Source organism: Spinacia oleracea, chromosome 6, assembly GCF_020520425.1.
Source record: "Spinacia oleracea cultivar Varoflay chromosome 6, BTI_SOV_V1, whole genome shotgun sequence".
Classification (NCBI taxonomy): Eukaryota; Viridiplantae; Streptophyta; class Magnoliopsida; order Caryophyllales; family Amaranthaceae; genus Spinacia; species Spinacia oleracea.
This window is the reverse complement of record NC_079492.1, coordinates 141,603,635-141,626,304: the sequence shown is the minus strand read 5'-3', so window position 1 is coordinate 141,626,304 and position 22,670 is coordinate 141,603,635. Positions and strand designations below refer to the sequence as shown.

Genomic DNA, 22,670 nt, shown 5'->3' with positions numbered 1-22,670 from the left:
CTGAATAATTGGTAGATTATTGGTGCCCTTGATTAATTGCTGCAAATGTTTACGTGATGCATAATGTGTTTTACTAACCAGCTATGTGGGCCATTCATGATAATGAATGGGTGAATGGTATATATTGTATATGTACTGTTTTGCAGGTTATGAAGTGACTAGAATGGCCCAAATAGGATAGAAAATATGGTCTGCGTACCATTAATTTGAATGTAATTGGTCTAAAGTACCAAAGTTATTTTTCAATTCAAATATGGTCTGCGAACCATCAAATAGTTGTAATTAGTTATAGCTTATCCTATTTGAAGAAAATGGTGCCTCCCACGGAGATTTTCAAGACGGACTTTGAAGTTAAAGCTTCAAGATGAAGTCGGGCCATACTAGATCACATTTATCTTATGCATGTTTTAAGTTATTTATTGCTTTTAAATATGTCTTAAAATGCATGAGATCAAAAGCTTGATTATGTTGCATGATTAAGGATTTTAGTTCACTTAAAATCTAACCAACATAGTAAGAGCCTTAAGTTCCAAACTTAAAAATTGAGTTAAAAAGTGCCATGCCAAAATATACACTTGCTTGGATATCCTTTACATCAATCTAGTAATAGTTTTCGCTCAGCGAGGTGTTACTTATTGGTCCTAAAGGGGCAAGGTACACAAATAATTGTGAGTACATGTTAGTTTTGGTGAAACTCAACGATATAAGTAAGGAGTCCTTTTATGTCGTGGCAAAATCGATAGGTTTACCTAATAAGTTCTTAGACGTACCTATCAACCAAAAGTAGTTTCTAGACTATTAGCAAAAGGCTTTTGCTTACCTAAAATGTTTTAGAATTGAGTCGACAAACTGTGCTTAATTCTTCAATGGTTTTAGGGTCTTGGAATCATTTTATTCACACCTGCCGGAACAATAAAATCGAATAAAATGCTAATAACTTGTTTGAATTGCATGGTTGCTTTAATTTCAAGTTATTATTCATGATAAATGTTTAGACTTTGCATGCTTCAATGTATGTTTTAATTATTGTTTATAATTAAATATCTTGCACTGCAATAAATCCTTTTAGAAAGGTAACAGTAAATTTCCTCGATTGGTAGTGAATCCAAGAACGATTCACGGAAAAGAGAGAAAATGAGCAATTTAAAATGTACGTTTCTTATATCGACTTTTATGGTTGTTTTCGAATATCAAAATCGAATGGCAAACCAATTGGTGCTTGTGAATTCAAAATACACTGTAGTTTTGAGATCATAAAGCATTGAGCTTAAACGCTCAGCTTTACCAATGGTTAACAACCTAATATCTTTGTCCATTTAATTCTCGAATGAGTCTAGTCCCTAGACATTCGAATAGATCGATGCTTAGAGAACTTTAGAAGCTTCTGGTAAGATCATCTAGTTGAAACTTAATATTCAACATAAATTAAATGTTAAGAACCTTGTTGGGGTGACATTGGACATGTCTAACAAAGTATAAAAGTCAACACTAAAGAATTTAATTCTTAAGACTATAAGAAAGGGTACAAGAAATAGGAAAACGAGGAACAAATGAAAGGAATTTACGATTCCGTTTCTACCTATAAGTTTATGTTTAAAGAGAAAAGACCTAGCAATCAAACTTCCTTGGTATCATATACCGCTTGAGGTTCTTACTTCAGTAATAACTCAAACAATGGAAGCTAGGCTACACTAATGACCTACAAGTGGGAAATGAAGCATGCTACATTAGTTGTAGGGTCATCTAGTTTGTTTTAAGTCCTTTCAAGGCTGGAACTTAATGGCTGTTTTGTTCCATAATCAGCATACCTAAATTTCTGCTTCAAACACAGAAAGACTCACATTCAGAAGAACAAAAACAATTTTTTTGTTTGTTTGTTTGTTTATTTGAATGAAATGGTCAAATACAGGTTGAGTCAATATGCTTGATTAAAACAAACAACTCTTTAAAGAACTTTACTAGGTTCAAATCAAACCCTTGATTTGAGTTCCATTAATCTTTGGCATTGTTGCTTAGACCATATCAACAAGTTATCATTCATAAGCTCTATTTTGATGGACTTTTTGAAAGTTGGTTGATTTCTAGATCAACTTAAGACAAGCTAGTCTTACTTGTTGAAAGTAACAAAAGATATGAACTATTGTTAGAACGCCTAGACAATAGAGTTCAAAGCTAAAGAAAGATTTTATGACTTTATTATTTCACACAGATTTGAGTGAATATAGGTTTATTTACTCAATGTGATATAAGTTTGAATCTGTTTGGCTAGTTCAAAGATTCAGAAGTATAAAATCCACTTGGCAAGAAATCATAAAGATCTAGGTTAGATCATGTTGATGATTACTTGAGACCAAATATGATCATCAATGATTGTGTGGTGTAATTTCACAATCTAAGTCCATAAGATATGGCATATCTTAGTTGGAATAATCGAAGTCAATTAGTACTTGATTCGATTAATGATGAATCATAAAGACTTTTCCTATAATTTCTAAAACAAAATGCTCAACTACCACCAAACTAAACCAAATTCGTCAAAGCTATTGAAAAGTAATTTCAGAATAACTTTTCATAAAATATATCTAGAGAGTTGCAAAACTCAGTGGGAGCTTAGTGTTTGTCATTCGACAAACTAAGGCCCAAGTATAGATATATGTTTCATTGTGATTTATTCAAATGAGACACAAGGGTATTGTTTCTACCACGAATTTTTGAGAACATAATGTTTGTTTGCTCGAAATGATGTCCTTTTGGATATTCGTTTCCAAAATGACAAGTGGGAGAAAATAGACCTCGAAAGTCTTCGAGGCGAACAACAAACATAAACGGACATTCCGGAGGCTTTTCGAAGTGCTTCAGAAAATCCGAACTTATTCTTTAAGGACTTTAAAAGTGGCTTTAAAGAATAGACATCTCTTAGAAGACTTTACAAGTGCTTCAAAGAGAACAGAATATTCAAAGGACTTTCAAGTGGCTATTGATATTCTATCGTTTGATGTTCTATACCCAAGTAGGCATAGAGTTCAAATCACTGGAACTATGAGATTCTTCTATTAGATAGTAAAGAAACATAGAGTTCTGGTCAATGAAACTATGAGATTCTTCTATTAAATAGTGAAGAAACCTACAACTTGCAGTCAAACTATTATCATGTAGAGTTTGTGACTTGTAAGAAAGCTATGACGAAACCCAGATTCCCTAAAATGGTTAGAGGCCATATATAGACTCAAATGTTTTTAATGGTTAGAGGCCATAAAACATACTCAATGTTTTGATGACAAAATTGAAATTGTTAATTTGCAAGAATAGTTTCACACCTATTGGTTGCAAGTTTGTTTTAAGGATAAAAACCATCAAACATGGAATTGTGTTCACACACAAAGCTAGATTAGTTGCTAAAGGTTCAAGCAAATTCATGGCATGGATTGTGTTGAAACCTCATGCATAATCGTAATGCTCAAGTCTATAACTCAAGCAATGATTGCATATTGGTACATATGACAATTGGATGACAAAACGTATTCCTCAATCAAATGTTGGAAGAAAACTATGTACATGGTATGTCATAGGTTTTGTGGATCCAAATAAATGCTTGAAAAGGAATGCTAACTTATGAAATCTAAGTACAGATTTAAGCAAGCAATTGGGAGTTGGAACTGTATTTTAGTGAAGCTAATAAGTATTTTAGTTTCATAAAATGTACATGATTCTTATAGATATATAAGAAGTTTAGTGGGAGTACATAAAACTTAATTGGTCCTATGTGTATCACACACATATCTCTCTATTGTGAAATAACATTCAAATGCTAATAACTTAGGTTTGAAATTATTCATCAATGTTGGACCAAGGCGAAACTTAGTGCATACTGGGTATTAAGATCTATTTACAAAGATCTTATATTAATGTTTTGGATTAAGTAATGGCATTTACTGAATCAAACACGAAAGTCTCCATTGGAGATATTCGACCCATGTGAATAAATCTAAGTAAAAGAATGTTTGAACTATGTATAAGCATTTACTAAGTTAACATCAAAGAATCTAATGAGATTCTTCACCTATATTATATGTCAAAGAATTTTAGCTGGATTCAGTATCTACTGAAATTGAATGAGCTAAAGTTACATGAATAGAATTCAATTGGGAATTATTCTGCAAAAGAATTTATCATGTATGATATAATATGAGGATCGCCAAAAACGTATCGTATGACTTTAGGCATGACGAACATATACCAATCTCTATTGATCTAAGTGAAGACCAATTAGATTGAGATCAAGAAAAACTTATGGTACTTGAAAAGGTACATAGGATTACTTCTTGATTCAAGGAAATAAAGATATGCTAAATATTGATGCTACACGCATAAACACTGGCAAAGGATCAAGCAAGACCCTTTGGAGTTAACCATTGATAAGGACGAGCTATAGAGCATCGTGTTTTGAAATGGCAACATGGATTGGAGACCATGAGTTGTTGCGTGGGAAATTAAAAATAGTAATTTCTATGTTCTAAGATATAATTGGAGAGTCTTCCACATATCTATGAACTGCTTGGATAGGTAAATCCAAACAAAGCATCACTAGCAACCTATACAGTTGAAGTAAAAGTAATTATTGCCTAAGAAGCAATAAAACAGGGTTGTTTAAAGTTCTTCACTGAACTTGGGTAGATCACCTATCTGCTGGCTTGATGGTTCTTCATTGAAAAATGCGTAGAACCACTCTTGAAGCAAGGAAAACGTCTGCTAACTTGATGGTTCTTCATTACAAAATGAGTAAAACCACCATCGAAGTAAGAAAGACTAGATCACATAATAAACAAACCCGGAAAGATCTTATCATCATATCTCGAAGAACATTCGATAAAAAGGATATTAAGATTGGCAAAGCATAATAACTAAACCTATGCAACAAGTGAGAAGCAACACTCACGTTGTAGCACTGGAAATCAAGCATAGCTTTGAATTCCATGAATTGTTTTAGAAGATGGGTTTGAGGCCCATGGTTATAAAACATTGGGGTTGAACATTTATCATATATGAAATGTATTTTCATATTCCATTTAATCTTGGTTTAGTATTAAATGATGAGTCCCTTCAAATTTGACGATATATTCAAGATAGACTGTCAGGACCAGTCCTGTGACTAAGAAATGTCTATCAAGTGAACTTGAATGTCAAAGGTTGAAAATGGTCCCTAGTCAGAGTTTTCTTTAAAATTGGACGCATAGAAAACGTTAGACGATTAGAATGCAAGATGACTAGTAGTTATGTTTCTTGAACTATGTGGACATGGCAATGTCATAATCATTTGCATAGATACTTACTTTGGGAAGACTAGTATCGGACAAGACCTATGAAACTTTACTGTAAGAGATGAAAATCTGTCATAAGTAAATTTCATTAAATTATTAGACACTAAATCCTCAATACCTGAGTGATTTGAGATTACTTGTTTGAGAACTGGTTGCTTTGACGTTGACCAACCGTCGCACCGTAAAAGGAGGCTATAAAGGCAACGCTCAGGTAATCACCTATCAAACTAAGTCTAATCTCAAGATCGCAAGATTGGGATTGTCCTCCCATAAATCGGGATGAGATGCTTAAAAGTTGTACAAGGCCACTCGGAGAGCTAGAAACTGTGAAATGCATGGCCGTGCTCGGATGAATCATAGGCTATGATTATCTGTTTATTTGATCAGTTGAACTCTGAAACCGAGGAACACCTCTGGACATAATAAGGATGACAACTCTTACCTTATGTTCAAGAGCAAGCATCGAGCGACAAAGGAATTAGGAAATGCACACTTGTCCCTAAGGACAAGTGGGAGACTGAAGGAAATAATGCCCTTGGTCCAAGTATGCATTCTATGATAAGTCTAATAAATGCGGTTCAGTATTAATTAACAAGTTAATAATTCAGTGAGATCAAGTGAGCTGAATGCCTAGCTAGAGGCCGCTTCAGTTCAAGTGGAATTAATGATATTAATCCACAGCTTACTCTTGACTGAACCCGTAGGGTCACACAAATAGTACGTAAACGGATCAAGTATTTAATGGCATTAAATACTCCATCTATGAATATTCGGAATCGACGGATCTTGGTTTCAGTGGGAGCTGAGATCGTCACAGGCAAGAAATGAATACTCCGGAAACGATGATATTGCCGGAAACGGAAATATGGATCGTATCGGAAATATAAATATTATCCAAGTCGTAGATGTTGCCGGAAACGGAAACATGGTACGTATCGGAAAATATTATCGGAAATGGAAATATTGCCAGAATCGGAAATATTGCCGGAAACGGAAATATTGTCAGAATCGGAAATATTATCGGAATCGGAAAATAATTCCGGAAACGGAAATATTAAATATTTGTTCGAAACGGAAATTAATTCCGGAATCGGAAATGTTAAATATTGTTCGTATCGGAAATGAATTCCGGAATCGGAAATTTAATCGGAAGCGTATCGTACGAATAAGCATCGGACGAGGCCTGCCGGACGAGGGCCCAGCACGAAGCCAGGCCATCGCCCAGCAAGCCAAGCGCGCCACACGAACAGCCAAGGCCACGCCAGGCCCAGCGCAAGGCCAGGCCCAGCAGGCCGTGGCAGCGCGCACAGCGCGCGCAGCGCGCGCAGGAGCTACGTGGGCTTGTAGCTCGCGTAGGCCTCGCTGCGTGGGCTGCTCGCACGCACGCGCATGGGCGGCCCATCGTGGCTGCCGTGTGTGTGTGCGTAAGTGTTTGTGTTCATGCACGATTCCTAAAACGTGCAGAGTTCGGTTAATGATTAAATTCCTAATTCTATTTGATAAATTAATTAATTAGAGTTCTTGTAGGATTCTAAGTTTAATTAATTCGTATCCTAATAGGATTCCAATTCTCTTTCCATACCCCTATAAATATGTGGCCTGGGTTCACAATTTATAATGAGTTTTAAAGTATTCAAAGTGAGTTTTTGAGAGAAAAATTCAGTCACACATCTTGCTCAAAAGTGCCGAAAATTCTAGTACCTTAAGGGCGATTCTAGTTGGTCAATCTTAAGGCGGATCCGGACGTGCTGTGGACTATCTACGGAGGGACGACACTTGGAGTCCTAAAGACTTGTTCTTGTTCGGTTCGGGCGCAGCTAGGGAAGGCACGCAACAAAGAGTATGCATCTAAATTATGCTATATGATTATGTGTAAATAATATGTATTCCTGGGTTAATGGTTGTTTCCGCATAATTTATGTAATATCATATGTATCATAACCTAACACTAATAGCACCAAAGATCTTTCTGATTACCCAGGAAGCTTGAGGAGGAGGTTTTATCTGAGTAATGTCATTGTTTTTAATATAGTACATATGAACCCATTTGATCCAAAGCGTGTCTTTTTTCCTAGCAAGATTCCAGAGCAGCTTGCTGATAGCTAAATGTTTCCAAGTGAACATATCTGTAAGGTTCCAACCACCCGCACTCTTAGGTAAGCAAAGAGTATCCCAAGACACTAACACCCTATTTGAAGCACCGGATTTTCCTGTCCATAAAAAGGCTCTGCAGGCAGCCTGTAGAAGCTTGAGAACCTTTTTAGGAATTAGAAATACTTGGCACCAATATGTCTGAATGCTGCAAAGAACAGCCTTGATCAACTGAAACCTTCCGGCATAAGAAAGAAACCTCGAAGACCAATTCTCAATTCTATCTAGGAATTTCTTAATAAGGGGTTGACATTGTATAACACTCAGCTTTCTGGATGAGAGAGGGACCCCCAAATACTTGAAGGGGAGAGAACCAACAGAGAACTGAAATTCGTTTAGAATATAAGCCTGGATGTGCTCTGGAACTCCAACAAATTAAAATAAATAGAGCTTTTGTTGAGGTTAGCTTTCCGACCTGAAGCTGTAGAGAATTTCTCAAAGGCAGTGAATAAGCTTCTGACAGATTGACTGTCTCCTCTAGAGAATAAAAGTAGATCGTCAGCAAAACATACGTGAGTGATATTCAGCTTCTTACACCTTGGATGGTAATGGAACTCTCGTGAATCTTTTAATAGGCATAAGCACCTATTCAGATACTCCATGCATATCACAAAAAGGTATGGAGACAAGGGATCTCCATGCCAACTTTTAATAGTTTGAGTTAATTTAACTCTAACGTACTCCATACACCACCTTTAAATAAGATTTCGTGAACCCTAAAATCCGCACAATTACACAACTGACCGAGTAAGCAATGAAGAAAACCTTGTTATCATTGTCTATCACTTGAATTTAGTTGTAGACTTATCGTAAACGGGAAAATTTAATTTCAACAAGTTATCCTATACGTTTTATGTATTTTTTTGAAAAATAATTAGTATTTCCCTCTTTTGGAAGCCCATAGGTATAATATATCTCATCTAATGATGTAAACAATACAGGCTGTTGAGCCGGCTAGAAAACATCTCCTATTTCTTCAAGTTACTGGTCATTTGGTTTAACAAATTGGAATGAAGTGGATTATAAACCATAGAACTATAGAAAAGAGGTATGAATTAACATATACTCCGTAAATTCCTAAATAGTTGTGCGTGGTTCGCTTTGGAATGAGTTTAATATCCTACACCCGTTGTTTGGTTCGTTTTAGCGATGAGTTATGTATCACGTACTACAACTAATTCATACTCCATAAATATAATGCATTAATTTACACGAGGGTTTATAAACGTATAAACGTCAAGTAGATTGTGACCAAATTAGATACAAGTTATCCAATTGATTTACTCCGTCTATTACCAACACAAAGTATACATTACTTGATCATTTATTATATAATAATATATTTTTTACATAAAATTATCCCTCTAAAATCACTTAGTTACTTGATAATTTATTATATAATAATATTTTTTTTACATGAAATTATCCCTCTAAAATCACTTGGTTACTTGATCATTTATAGTTTTATACTATAATAATATTATTTTTACCTAAAATTATCCCTCTAAAATCACTTGTCCTAATAAAGATAAACATAGTCCAAGTATGTCAGTACTGGGTCGAGACATTACATATAATTGAGAAAAGAGATTGTGCAACCTAGAAGCTTCTTTAAATCCAAGCGGTTTGAATTAGAAAAGTGCAGAATTTCCCTAAATAACCTGATTCTTACCTAAATATAAAGAACAATACTTTGCGTAATCCATTTGCAGTCTGTATTTCCCCAACATTTCGGTCATCCTTTGCTTTGCTGCTTAGGGTTTTCTTCCCATTTTCAATTGATCTTAATCCTTTTCTTAATTCCCCCAATTATCAGGTTAGTTACATATTCTCTTGTTTCTTTTATGCTTTTAATTTCATATTATTTGTATTATTATGATTCTTGATGTTGATTATACAGTATCAGCATCTGTCATTTTGAAAGCGCCTTGTTCAATTTGAATTTCCTATATCTAATTTTTATTTTCTGGTGATGATTATTGTGGAGTTGTTCGATCCAGGAGTTAAGTATTTAGATGACGGAAATTTGGACTAAACTTTGTTGTTGTCTTGCTGATTTTTAGATAGTTGAATCTTATACTGAAAATCAATATTTTTTCTTGTAATGTTTGCACAGTGTACCCTTAAATTACTGGTAGAAACATCTTCATATGAAAAAAAAAACTCTGTGTTTTTTGCATTCTTTGTACATGAAAGACATGTTATAATTTTGATTGTTACTTCATTCAATTTTGTTTCTATCCTGCGATCCAGTTCTATTGATCCAATTCTATCCCCTTCATCGATCCTTAGTGGGATCCGATACTGACAACTGATGCGATAGTATGTTGATTTTGATGAATATTTGTGTTTATGATTACAACTAGCAATGATTAGGGTTGTGCGAACTATTATTTTGGGGGTATGTCAAAGTTTATGCAAGAGCTGTACTAGGATGCCTATGCACAATTAGAATAACTGTCAGTCTGCCACATTTAGTAGAATTATATCGTAAAGCATCCCCTTGTGACTTGCAGAATCGTTGTTGTCCTTTTTCATAGTAGTGCTGCTCATGGACTACAGAAATGCCTTATAAATAAAATTCAAGACCTGAGCTATCATATAAAAGTTTAATGTTTTCATACAGTTATGACGACTTAAGACTTAAGATGTTATGAACGTTCGGTTCTATTTCTAGAGGTAGATCTTGTAGAGAGTTGTAGGGGATGGTGTTAATTACACACTGCACAGTGTCATCATTTTGATTACACTGACAAGCAAAGCTACCGGCCTACCACAGTCACAAGAGCTTATCCGTTACTGTGTAGTTTGTGTCTGCAGTGGAATGTTCATGCTGCAGTTAGTTTTGTTTGGAATCTTTGCTATGATCATGCATTCTTTACAGATTACTTTGCTTGACAGTTGAATTAAAAGGAAGGTGGTTAAAGTGTAGTGCTTTGACTCACATGAAAATCTCGATATGGACATTGTAGTGCCTTAAGTAAAAGGATTATTGGAATCTATGACAGTTAACTAACCATTGCCCATCTTACCTTTTCACATTTTGCAACATTGCTTTCTTTTAGCAACAAATGGGGTTCTCTCGATTAAACATTTGAATAATGAGGTTTGGGACTTGTAAGCAGATTTTTTGGTGCTGATATAGATTTATATGGCATACTTCACTGAAGGGGTTATGGTTCCTATTTTGGTGAGGGCAATATTGCTGTGAGCCTGTGATGATGCAAAGTTTTTCTGTATATATGTTTTTAATTTCTTAAAAGTGTTGCTGCTTTGATGAGTTTGTTTCTTGATAAATAGGAGATTTCAGTATTGAATTTTAATTCTCTTTTGTAAGGAGTTATTGGCAAAAGGAAAATGGAGGGAAGAGGAGGCAGGAATAATTTATTTGACCCCTTTGCCGGCTTTAGTGGGTTTGGTGGTATGGGAGGCCATCAGAGTATTTTTTCAAGTGTTTTTGGAGGAAGAGATCCATTTGATGACCCTTTCTTCACTCGTCCATTTGGAAGCCCATTTGGGGGCATGTTGGAGACTGGCTTGTTTGGTGGTAATGGTAATCCTTTCACTGGTACACATCCAGGGTCTGAATTGTTTGGTGGTAATGGTAATCCTTTCACTGGTACCCATCCAGGGTCTGGCTTGTTTGGTGGTAACGGTAATCCTTTCGCTGGTGCGCATCCAGCTGGGTTTGTACAACAGCAAGAGTCACAGCCAAATAAACGGAGGGGCCCCGTGATTGAGGAGTTGAATTCAGATGATGAGCATGAAGAAGGTGGTGGTTCTGAGGAGGCGAAAGACTATCACCCCAGGAAACATTCTAGATTAGCTAGAGAGCCTTATGTTGAGATCTCTGATGATGAAACTGATGGTAAAGTCGATTTCTGCTTTTGTATTTTATTTGATAGCATTTTAATGTTATGACTTCACTGACTTGTAATATTATGGTCCTCTTGCAGATGGGAGAAATAAGCACATCCAGTATAGAAATGAGTTCAACAACAGGATGAACAATGTCCAGCCTCCGTCTCAGTCCCAATGCTACACCTTTCAGAGCTCTACTGTATCATATGGTGGTAATAATGGAGCATATTATACTAAATCTTCAACCAAAAGGGCAGGGAGTGATGGAGTGAGTACCTGTCTTTGAATTTGTACTTCATACATATTTTATATCGTGTGTGTTGATGTGTGTATGCCTCCTTGAATTGTTTCTTGCACCTGTCAATATGCTGTTATGTGTGTTACACAGGTGGTTTTTGAAGAATTTAAAGAAGCTGATAGCACCACTGGTCAAGCGAATCACAGGGTCTCAAGGGGACTTCATAACAAGGTATTGACAGTTATCCCTGAATTTCTTTTGCTATCTTTGAAGAATTTAAGGGGGATGTTGGTTTTATGGTTACTGTACCATTGTGTATGTGATATTTTTCTGCCTGTATAGGGCCATACTCTTGCAAGAAAGCTTAATTCTGATGGTAAAGTGGATACAAGACAGATGCTGCATAACCTGAATGAAGGTAGGTTCTACATTTACTGAAAGAGTAGATATTTCTATGTGGGAGTATTATGATGATCACTGACACATTCTCGATAACGTGTTTTGGCTATAGATGAGCTTGTTGGCTTTGAAAATGCTTGGGAAGGGAGTGCTGGAAGGCATTTGACGGGTGGTAGGCTGAGTTTGGATGGAGGTAAGATCGTTTGTAGTGTATCTTAGCGATTAAAAAGTCAAGTGTATTTTTTAGCGTTTGGAGGCAACAAGTTGCTCTACAACTGTTAAATTCAAGGTATATGTATGCGGCATATGCCTAATTGTCTACGTATGTTTATGACAGCCCGCCTACTTGAAACTTTAGGTGGCGACTGTGCAAAAAAGGAAAGGTTTATGGTGCTTATGCAGGATATTTTTAACTGTTTAAGGACCTTTGTGTGTGTTGGGTGGAGCCAATAGGCTTAAGACTTTTCTAGATTCTATTCGTGCCCAGAGCTGTTGAGGATAGTGCTGCACCTTTTCCCTGTGGAAACCCATTTCTGGATGAAGTATCAACTGTGTGACCATTGTTACGGGGACTTTATGAAATGAATAGTGAGACTTTAGTTGCTAGATGTTAGTGTTAGTCTTTGGTGATAGTCTTCTTGCTCTGGCTGTGGCAGACTGCCTAATATGAACCGTACACAGTACTAGACCTGGTTATTGGACAAGGTAGTCCGATGAGTATAAGGTTTGGGTCATGTTAATAGGGTTCTTATTGGTCAGGGCTCTTATTGGATAGGGTCTTTATTGGACAAAGTCAATATAGGGCCAAACTTATAACACAATAATTTTGAAAACAAAAATAGGTATGATATAGAAAACTATATGGATAGCTTCGTATTCACTTGTATTGGAATACGACACCTTTTTTTTTTTCATTTTTCCTTGTTCGTTTATTGATCCACCCATTATCAGCCTGTTATTGACCTGCAAATTTGACCCGCCCATTATTGACCTTCCTAACCCGCCCCGACCCTGACCTGCCCCGACCCTGACCCGCCCAATAACCAGGTCTACACAGGACTGACATGATTATGTTATGAACTTATTAATAACTGTATATGCTTGAGTGAGCAGCTCCTCTTAGGCACAGGATGTAGCTCATTTTTTGTTTGCTTTGATCTGAAGGTAACTCGGAACTTGGTAGATCTGGACAGACGAGCAGGCAAGGATGGGCACTTCCTTCTACTCAGCATCAAGGAAACAACTCTGGTGGTAATCATGCAGCTCATATGCAGCAGCAGACAGGGCAGAGGGGAGCGGATCGTGGGTTGCACGGAAGAATGAAGGGTTAAGCGGTTAGCTAGCTGTAGCCGATAGTAAATGTCTACCCTTTCGATTATCTCCATTGTGCATGTATATATATGTGATAGTACTCATAGTAGTCTTGGACAACCCTACTATCCCATCTCTATTAGCATGAATGTCTGCTCTTTAGTTTAAAGAGTGAAGAATTATTTTGCCTTTCTATGTGATGCTTATGTTGTACACTTGTACCAAGTTTTAATCATCCTGGCTGAGCAATGATGGAGGCGGCACATTTTGGTGTAGTGTGGTTTTTTGCATATTGTTTTCTTTTATGTTTAGGCGGCACAATGACGATCTCCTACGACGATTCATGTTAGCCGACTCCAAATTATTTTGGGACTAAGGCTTTGTTGTTGTTGTTGTTGTTGTTGTTGTGTTCTTTTATGTATGAATAGCTAATGCCCTGTTCATTTTTTCGTTCCAGATTTCTTTTATTTTTTTTAGAAAATTAAAAACTAAGACATGAACATCACAAAAAATTGTGTTTTTTTTTTGTTGTTGTTGCCTGTTTATAAAAAATTAACATGATTAGTATGTGTATAATTGAACAACTAATTTAAATTCACGATCTCCCCTTAATCACTTGACTGTCAAATTTACAAAATCAGATAGGCAGTTGAAATTGTAAAGTGTTTATGGATACTTTTAGAATGAGGTGTGCTCTACTGCTTTTATATTTGTTCAATTCTCATGTCATTCTTTAATCTCAATCCTACAAACTGAAAGCCTCTTAAGTTTATGGAATATAGGATGTTCTCATGAGTGATTTTTGAGAGAGCTTTCTTCGGACATTCTTGAGGATATCCATATTTTATTTATTGTTACGTAATCAAGGCATTAGCCTTATAGCCTTATAGGTATGTAATCAAGGCATTAGTTATGTGCTTTTTTTTGGAGGACAAAGCTTAGTTTGAAGGATGAAGAATTGGAGTTATACAATATATATAAAAGGTTGGCAAATTGACTACTCCGTAGTTAATACTCTAATGCTTAAAATTAACCCTAACAAACTAGTGTCCAATTGATTGCTTTAGTTAATCACATTAAGACTCTCATCCTTTAAACCGCTCTGTCTTTTAGAAGATACGGAGTATTAAGTATACACAAGTCTATGATTACGAAGCATAACACTATCATGATACCACATAAGCTAGTTTGGTGGAGTTATGCAATACCATCATTTATCAAATAGAACATAACCGCTTATTAATTGATAAATACGAGATAATAACGGTGCATTCATATTTAAATGATCATAAATATTAAAATACTCCATACTCGAGTAACAAAATTTATGACATTAATCGGTCAAATAATACTACGCACGGAGTGAGAAATAAAGTAAGTTATTACACATCGAGTAGAACCATTTTCATTTCCTAGTTATAGAGTGAGTTACCCGAAAGGAAAATATAAGCACATTGTCCATTTCTAGCCACCAAGGAAAATGGCCTCGTTAGTCGCCACAAATCTTTAAATCTACAAACAAAAGAAATTCTCCGAATTTCTCCCCCAAGTTATCAGCAATTACATTGAACGATCTTCACTAGGGTTCTAACTTCATAAATCAAACTCAATCACAAAAATGGCGGGCATTAGAATGACCACAAACATCTTCCTCAATGGAGTTTCTCAATCGGCGTTTCGGGCATTTTCAACGAAACGCGTCGCTTTAGCGTTTCTTAGAAGCTCGCCTTACAACGGCTGCCGGAATATCAGCTACGAAAGTTTCCGGTGTGCGGCGTCGCAGTATGGAGATACTCGGAAGAAAGCGTCGCGTCTATCTCAGGTCCAGCAGCTTCTTGTTGAAGCTGAAGAACGCGCTTCCTCCGCCGTCAACGAGCCTCCTCCTCCTAAGATTTCTCTTGGTAAAATTATTCCTCCGGTTCTCATTTTTTATTTTCGCAATTCAATTGCTTTTGAGGTTGATATTGATGATCCAGAACACGGTTTTGCGTAGTGAATCAAAATTTAATGTTACAATCGAATTTTGCTTCTATGTGATTGATTATAGTCTGCTAGCTGTTTTTGGAGGAATTTGATCTTAGGATGCTGTTAGAGAAAGATTGAGTTCAATTGAATTAGGTTTGGTTGTTGAGTAAATGTTGTAAACTTGTAATTCTTAAGAGCTCAATGCAATTATATGTAAATGAGGATAAATATTGGCCAATTTAAGTTATCTAATCTGGAAGTGATAGAAAGAAATTGGTATTTTGAAATTTCTCTTTTCTGTTCATTTCTAAAAGAGGTTAGTTTGTCTTTAATAGCTCCATAAAAGATATGATGATTGATTGTTGAACTATTTGCAATTTTATTCAATTCAAGTGTTGGTTAAGTTGGTTTTGAGGCATCAGCGTTCTATTCCTATATTTTGGGGATTTTCATAGGGTTGTTCATCGTTGAAAACCATCTACTCTACTGCTCTTTGGTTTCAAGCCTTTGGCATGCATACTCCCTCCGTTGCTAAATATGCCACATTTGTATCATGGATTGTCCATTTGCCCCAAAGTAATAAGTCCACTTTCAAAATTTGGATTGTTAAACTTATAAGTTACAACTTGACCATATTACTTATCCTTGATGACCTTACGGAAAGGCTACCTTGTGGCATGATAAAAATGTAAAAACTTATATCACGAAGGAAAATTATAGTTTTTCTATCCTATTCATGAAAAATGACCTTCAATTAAATGTGACTTATTTCGGAGTAGTTCTTTATTTCAGTTCATTGTAAATAAAATTCCGTTTATCCTAGAATACTAAGAATAGTAAGCACGGTTTACTTGTGTTCCATATTGTTTATGGTAACATTAGCGTTACAAAATACTTTAACTAAGTAAACTAATTGGGTACCCTATGGAAGTTCTCCTTGCATTGGACACGGAGAAAGCTTTTGCTTCTTCTTTTCTTTCTAGTCGCATGAAACTGTGAAAGAAAGTGGATATGCAAGTAATTGAGATATTGTGTATGGATATATCTATTTTAGATCATTTTGATAGAAAGAAAGTGGTACTTTCTAAAATCTCTCTTTTTCTTTCATCTGCTCATTTTCTTGTACGAGTTTAGTTTCTCTTCAATAACTCTATCAAAGATACGATGATTGATTGCTGAACTATTTGCACTTCTATTCAATCAATTGTTAGTTAAGGTGGTTCCGAAGCATCAGCGTTCTGTTGCTGTACTTTGGGGTATTTCATAGGGTTGTTCATCTTTGAGGACCATGTGCTCTACTGCTCTTTGGTTTCGGGGATTTGGCATGTGTACTACTCCCTCCTTTCTTAAATGATAGGCTACATCTCTAATATGGATTGTCCCAAAGTAATAGTCCACTTCCGTAATTTAAAGTCATAACTTGTCCATATTAATTGAGTGAATTGTATACGACGCCCTAAGTTTACACAAACACGCCCATACCCTTATTAAACCGCTTCCCTTTTACCCCTCTCACGTGATGTTCTCTTTCCTCAGAATCCTCACTACTCACAACTTACTCTCTTTTCTCTTACACATGGTGTCTATTGGTATGTGATGCTTCCACCTTACCTGCCACCTCCACCTACTTGCTGCCTCCACGATACACGGCCACCTCCACCTACTTGCCGCCTCCACCACAATCCGGTCATCACAACTCATCCTCTGTCTCCCAACCTTCATGGTTGCTACTCTCCCCTCACTGTCACTGCACATACAACTCCTACACAGCGCCACCAAAACACCCTCCTCCTCGGGGTATCACCAACTTCCCAACTAAAGCCGCCATCAAATATTTTTCAATATAAGAACTTCTCACCTGAATTATATTTTTTCTGAAGGCGTGTTATTTTTACTTTTTGGGGTGTTCTAAATCGTCAAATGGGCGTTAAAACCATCATCAGAGTCGAAGCCTCAAAGAATTGGGGAAGACTTGCTTATATTGGGTCCCAACCAAGGAAATCCCTACACATCTTTTAGTCTGGAACATGGGAAAGTCTATATCTAACGTAGTTTAGCCTTATGAGAAGTCTTAACTTGTGTGACTGTGGCCCAAGGAGAGCACTAATCTAGTCACACCCAAGGGCTAGACTCTCTTAGATGTAGTTTTCCCATTGGAATAGACTGGATATACCTTAGTCTTCCGTCGTGCGGACTTAGTTTCACCTAGTCTTCCCACAGGTATACACTCATTTAGATGTACTCCTGCTCCTTTTCACCGGGTAAAACATACGATTTTTCAGAGTGAAAAAAAAATTACGATTTGTGTGAATGTAGGACACTATGGCAGGCCCTGGGAGGAAGGGTGCATGGTGTGGTGGTGCTCGTTGAATCGTTGATGTGTGTAAGGGTGTGTGGAGTCGGCGAGAGAGCATAGCGAGTCGAAAGCCGACAACTTCTTCTCTAACTAGTTGTCAGCGTCTGGTGCGCCAACAATTGTGGTGGTTTGTGTGTTTGGGAAGAGTGAGAGAGATGGTAAAAAGAAAAAAAGATAAGAGAAAAGGGTAAGAAAACATGGTAAATAATTGGCAAGGCTAGAATAGGAAAAGGTGGGATAAAGTAGGGCGTTGTTTAACAATGCCCTAAATTAACCTTTATCACGATCTTAAGGAATAGCTACCTTGTGGCATCGTAAAGATATAAAGAATTATATAACATATGAAAATTTTGGTATTTCAATATTATGACCTTCAATCAAATGTGACCTATTTATTAGGGACCGAGGGAGTAGTTCTTTTTCAGGTCATTGGAAAGGAAATTCCGTTTATCCTATAATAGGTAACACGAAATACATACTTTTTTAATACCTTTTTCCAATTCTCCAACCCAATTTCGTGTACATATTTAGTGTGCATGGGAGCATTTGTCCTTAGATTGGGAAAATAAAAGGTCCACTTTTTAACGTCTTCAACTGAAGTGTTGCCACTTTGTGTGGGAGCACATGACTCCAAGTTCATCCAATAATTTTTCCTCAATCTCTACTCCATTATTAAGCAAAGCGAATGAAAAAATTGAAGTTCATGCTTTGCTATGAAGTTCGCTATCAATTCCTGAAACTGCCATTTTTTTTTTCCTGAATGGTAGGCTGATTACCAGAAGCGGATCCAGAATTTTGAGATAGTGGGGTCACTATTTAAAAATTGATGAAACTTTCACTAAAATTATTTATTTTTTTTAAAAAAAATTGAAATTTTAACTATAAAAAAAAAAAATTAATTCAAGTGGGGTCAAGGACCCCACTGAGGGCACCGTGGCTCCGCCACTGCTGATTACATGATTATAAATTTTAATTTGTTACTGCTTCATAGGTTTTGTTTTAGGCATTGTGAAGTTCACTTGAGGGGCATGTCCGTGTGAAAGTTTCATTTGAACATTATTAAAGATTTCTTCAGAAACATACAATACTCCGTGTTACTTTATCCTTTTACAGTTATCATTCAGCTAGTTGATCCCTACATAAATTGACATATTATCATGTATCATCTCTACCCGTATGGCTTATGAAGGAGTAGTAGTAATTGTTTCTCGTGTATCTGTAGAGCATGTGACTCTTAATTTTGCAAGGAGTGGAGGGCCTGGAGGTCAAAATGTTAACAAAGGTATGCTAAGTTCCCTTTTGTTTTTAGTAGTGAGCTTTTTGAGATGTTCTTTAAGTTCATCATTTAACTCTTTCTTCTTTGTGCAGTAAACACTAAGGTAGACATGCGCTTCAATGTAAAAAATGCAACTTGGCTAAGCGAAAGAATCAGAGAGAAGATTATTCAATTGGTATTGTTCTTGCCTCTTTATTATCTGTGTTTTTTGTTGTTCTTCTGGGTGATCTGTTTACCAGACTTTCTCTGGGTGAACCCCTTGTACTCTGCCTTGTGTTTGTTTCTATTATTCTTGAAAGATTTCTCAGTCAATGCTTGGATACCTTGTAGACTTGTAGCCCTAGTGGGGACTATTTATCAACATGCAAACCCCTTGAGAATAGTTGTTGAATAGAGGGATATATTTTCAACTAATTAGTATGCAGTATCATAATCAGTTACGAAAATCTCAGTAACAATACAACCACCATTTTCAAAATCAATATAATCACGATCACCATTGTAATATTTACTTAACAAATTAAAGTCATCATCTTTGCTGAAGAAGTAACATCCACGGTAGCTATCACCACATATTTGAAAGTGGTATAATGCAAACTAATAATGCCAGACTTTGCCACATAGTGTTTAGGCCCTGTTTTCTGCTGTGTAAAAGCTTATTTTCCAATATAAACTCAACTGTCCTACAGCATTGACAGGGTTGTTTTGAGCTGCCCTGTTCCTAAGGTCAACTGTCCTACAGCATTCATAGGGTATCCACTCAGTTTGATAAAGTCACGGTGCTTCTTCTGTCGATTGCAGAGATCAAAGGAATGACCCAATCCATTTGTGCCCTTAATTTTGCCATAGATTTCTAACTGTTCATATTCATCCCTATGGTGTAACTGTTATTCATCCCTTGACTAGAACAGTTACCTTCTTTACGAGTCTCATATTGTGCGTCTGGGTTCTGGCTAAGCAGGAGAAGAATCGGATCAACAAAGAAGGAGAGATAGTTATTTCTTCCACAAAGACTCGGACACAACAGTGAAGTTCTTGCTACATAGGCTTTTTTATTCATTCCGTATGTAACTAAGAGTATATAATTTAATTGTTGTTCTTACTGTCAGGGGTAACATTGAAGACGCCCTATCAAAACTACAGGTACTTAAATTCGCATAACCCCTTTATTCTCGATAAAATTTTAAGCTAGTTTTTCCCTTTCCTATGCTGTTGTAATGTTCGTGCCGAAGGACACATTGTGAAGTACTTCCAAGTTGGATTGAGGAAGCTAAGATAAACTCATACCGAGTATGAAATATTTTTTTTCCTCATTCATATACACATTAAATTAGCGGCTATCAATTGAATAGTTGATGCTGAAATTGTACAGAGTATTTGCCTATAGTGCCTTGGCTTCATTATCAAATGCTTTGTTTTCGATTTGCTCAGAAGATATATTTGTTTAATTAAACCTTATCATTGTGCTTGTTTTCACTAACTGAATCCAGGCAATTATTGATGCTGCTTCGTATGTCCCACCAGCTCCCACAGAAGAGCAAAAGAAGAAAATAGCCCAGTTGTATGAATCCTTTCATTATTCTCATTTTGAACTCTCAACCGTCAATATTCTCACCAACTTGCATTCTTTGCACACTTTGATAACTTCTGTGATATGGTCTCTCTTTATCATGGGGCACTAACTTCAATTTTGCTTGTCTATGGTTCAAGGTCTGCCAAGTCAGAGCAGAAACGACTGCAGGGCAAAAAAGAGCTATCGCAAAAGAAAGCCTTCCGTCAAAACAAAGGTAGTTGGGACTAAACCAGTGAGCTGGGATCCCAACTGTTTCGAGATGGTGAATCAGAGATCACGAACTTTACGTCCACTTTCAACCCGTTTCCGGTTACAGAAAAGGGTTGCCTTTTAAGAAGATAAACTTTCGTCTGTTGTGAATATGTTAGGTAAGGTTGTTGCTTGGCTTTTAACGGGTTTCCTCATGTTACATCCAACTGTCCATATATCGAACAATATGGCATTGAAACATACAGAAATACCACCGAATTCGGCAATCTTTTGACTAAATTTCCAGTACGTTCTCTTCTTATCTTTAATAACGGTATCAGTATATGTCGGCTCCTTAAATATTCTTTTGAGCAAGTTGGTGATATTGACTACAGAATAACAATTCAATATAGTTGTGTTGTTGTACATCTAAGTTGCCGGAATATTTGTACATCTTAAATTTAATTGGCTGAGGTGGTGCACCTACCACTCTTTCTTAATCACTTGGTTTTGTTCGAAAAGAACAAAGAATACTCCATTTTTATCTATATTGATTGATTTATTAACGGTGATGTTACTAAACATGAAAAGCATATGCTATTGAGTCCCTCTTTTTGTACACTGTCGTGTGACGCAACCCCAAACTCTCATATATCGGTGAATTATTAAGAATAAGAACATTGCTTATCGTAAAAAGAAGAAAGAATAAGAACATTATTTATCAAATAAAAAAGAATAAAGAACACTAATCTGGATTGTTTATCTTATAAAGAGTGATGTTTGCAATCTTTACAAGATACTTCGATTGTAATGTGTATCGGATACTTCCAAATTTGTAATTATGCGCACAAGATACATCTAAATTAATGGTTCATGTGTTTTAAGCTACTAGGAATCCCTCCGTATTTTTTAAGAGTTACAATTAAATATCGCTTACAATCTTACATCACACTCATGTACGGTGGGCAGTTTTATAAATAGAAATCAACATTTACATCACGCTCATATATGGTGGGCAGTTTTATCAGGTCTAGCTTCCGTACATATTGTGATTTTTTTTTTTTTTTTTTTTGCGAATGAATCTGATAGTTCAGTAGGAACACTTGACAAGAGGGGGGTGAATTGTTTCTTGGGAACTTGGGTAAGTTTCTTGCGGAATTTAAACAATAAAGAGACTGAGAATAATGAGCGAAGAAAGATATAAAATGGAGGAACCTCCTTGACCCTAATCAAGAAGAACCTCACTACTCTTTTGTATTAATGCAATAACTCTATTACAAATACACTCTTTAACTCGAGTTCCTCTCGAACACGAGTTCCCCACAGCAATCCCCTTCGATTACTGTGCTACTCTTTCTCTCTCTGACTTAACTCTAAGTCGCTCCTTTTCTCTTTGACTTAACTCTAAGTCACTGTTTCTCTCTTTGACTAAACTCTTAGTCGCTCTTTCTCTCTTTGACTTAACTCTAAGTCACTCAAGGATCACTCAATCCTTAAACCCAAAATACAATATGATTGATAGATTCTAGTACGTAATAAAGCTTATAATAATAAGGAACTCAAGGAACACTCTATTTTGCCAACTGATTCTTTTAAAACGTTTAAGCTCTTTAAGATAGATTTTGTAGAAATCAGTTGTATTTTGAAAAGCCAAAACTCTTCTCCTTTTATAGGAGAGTTTTACCTAAGGTAGGGTACCCATGTTCTCCTCAACTACCCACTAACAGTTACTGCTCAGTAACATGGGCATAGTTGGAGAGAAACAGGGAGACCAAATCAAAACACTAAATGCACGTTTAAACAGAAATACGTGGGAGAGTTTTAAGGATCATGGAAAATCTTTTGCTTGAGAAACAAGGAGAATGAAAACAGAATCCTATGTTTACATTTATTAATTAAATTCATTTTATTTATTAACAAAGATTTTCCAACTTAAAACTCTTTTATAATTACAGTTAATATATTTCAATTTAAAACGTACCAAAATACTTAGGTTCCTTTCGTTCCAAATTACGTATAAACAATATTAAATA

General features: G+C 36.2%; 2 protein-coding genes across 3 annotated transcripts; both read left to right on the top strand.

Moving 5' to 3' along the window:
• The first annotated feature begins 8,990 nt into the window (after nucleotides 1-8,990).
• LOC110797758 (uncharacterized) lies at nucleotides 8,991-13,553 on the top strand. Of its 2 annotated transcripts, XM_022002875.2 has the most exons (8): nucleotides 9,047-9,285; nucleotides 10,807-11,016; nucleotides 11,101-11,337; nucleotides 11,426-11,598; nucleotides 11,719-11,799; nucleotides 11,911-11,986; nucleotides 12,080-12,160; nucleotides 13,132-13,553. In XM_022002875.2, the coding sequence occupies exons 2-8, from the start codon at nucleotides 10,827-10,829 to the stop codon at nucleotides 13,296-13,298; spliced, it is 1,005 nt and encodes a 334-aa protein (XP_021858567.1). In that variant the 5' UTR covers nucleotides 9,047-9,285; nucleotides 10,807-10,826; the 3' UTR covers nucleotides 13,299-13,553. The 2 variants fall into 2 exon arrangements, with proteins under 2 accessions (XP_021858565.1, XP_021858567.1); XM_022002873.2 differs by having other exon boundaries at nucleotides 8,991-9,285; nucleotides 10,807-11,337.
• A 1,140-nt stretch (nucleotides 13,554-14,693) lies between these two features.
• Nucleotides 14,694-20,937, top strand: LOC110797759 (uncharacterized). The gene is made up of 7 exons (XM_022002876.2): nucleotides 14,694-15,179; nucleotides 18,822-18,881; nucleotides 18,968-19,050; nucleotides 19,837-19,901; nucleotides 19,985-20,018; nucleotides 20,366-20,436; nucleotides 20,586-20,937. Exons 1-7 carry the CDS (start codon nucleotides 14,897-14,899, stop codon nucleotides 20,674-20,676), a joined length of 687 nt encoding a protein of 228 aa, XP_021858568.2. The 5' UTR covers nucleotides 14,694-14,896; the 3' UTR covers nucleotides 20,677-20,937.
• The last annotated feature ends 1,733 nt before the right edge of the window (nucleotides 20,938-22,670 follow it).

What these genes read in the sequence shown, in the direction of transcription:
- LOC110797759 (XM_022002876.2), top strand. Translation starts at nt 14,897, where the DNA reads ATGGCGGGCATTAGAATGACCACAAACATCTTCCTCAATGGAGTTTCT. An exon ending in TCCTCCTAAGATTTCTCTTG is followed by an intron (nt 15,180 to 18,821) that starts GTAAAATTATTC and finishes GTGTATCTGTAG; the next exon opens with AGCATGTGACTCTTAATTTT. An exon ending in ACGCCCTATCAAAACTACAG is followed by an intron (nt 20,019 to 20,365) that starts GTACTTAAATTC and finishes AACTGAATCCAG; the next exon opens with GCAATTATTGATGCTGCTTC.
- LOC110797758 (XM_022002873.2), top strand. Translation starts at nt 10,827, where the DNA reads ATGGAGGGAAGAGGAGGCAGGAATAATTTATTTGACCCCTTTGCCGGC. An exon ending in AAAGGGCAGGGAGTGATGGA is followed by an intron (nt 11,599 to 11,718) that starts GTGAGTACCTGT and finishes TGTGTTACACAG; the next exon opens with GTGGTTTTTGAAGAATTTAA. An exon ending in GCTGCATAACCTGAATGAAG is followed by an intron (nt 11,987 to 12,079) that starts GTAGGTTCTACA and finishes TTTTGGCTATAG; the next exon opens with ATGAGCTTGTTGGCTTTGAA.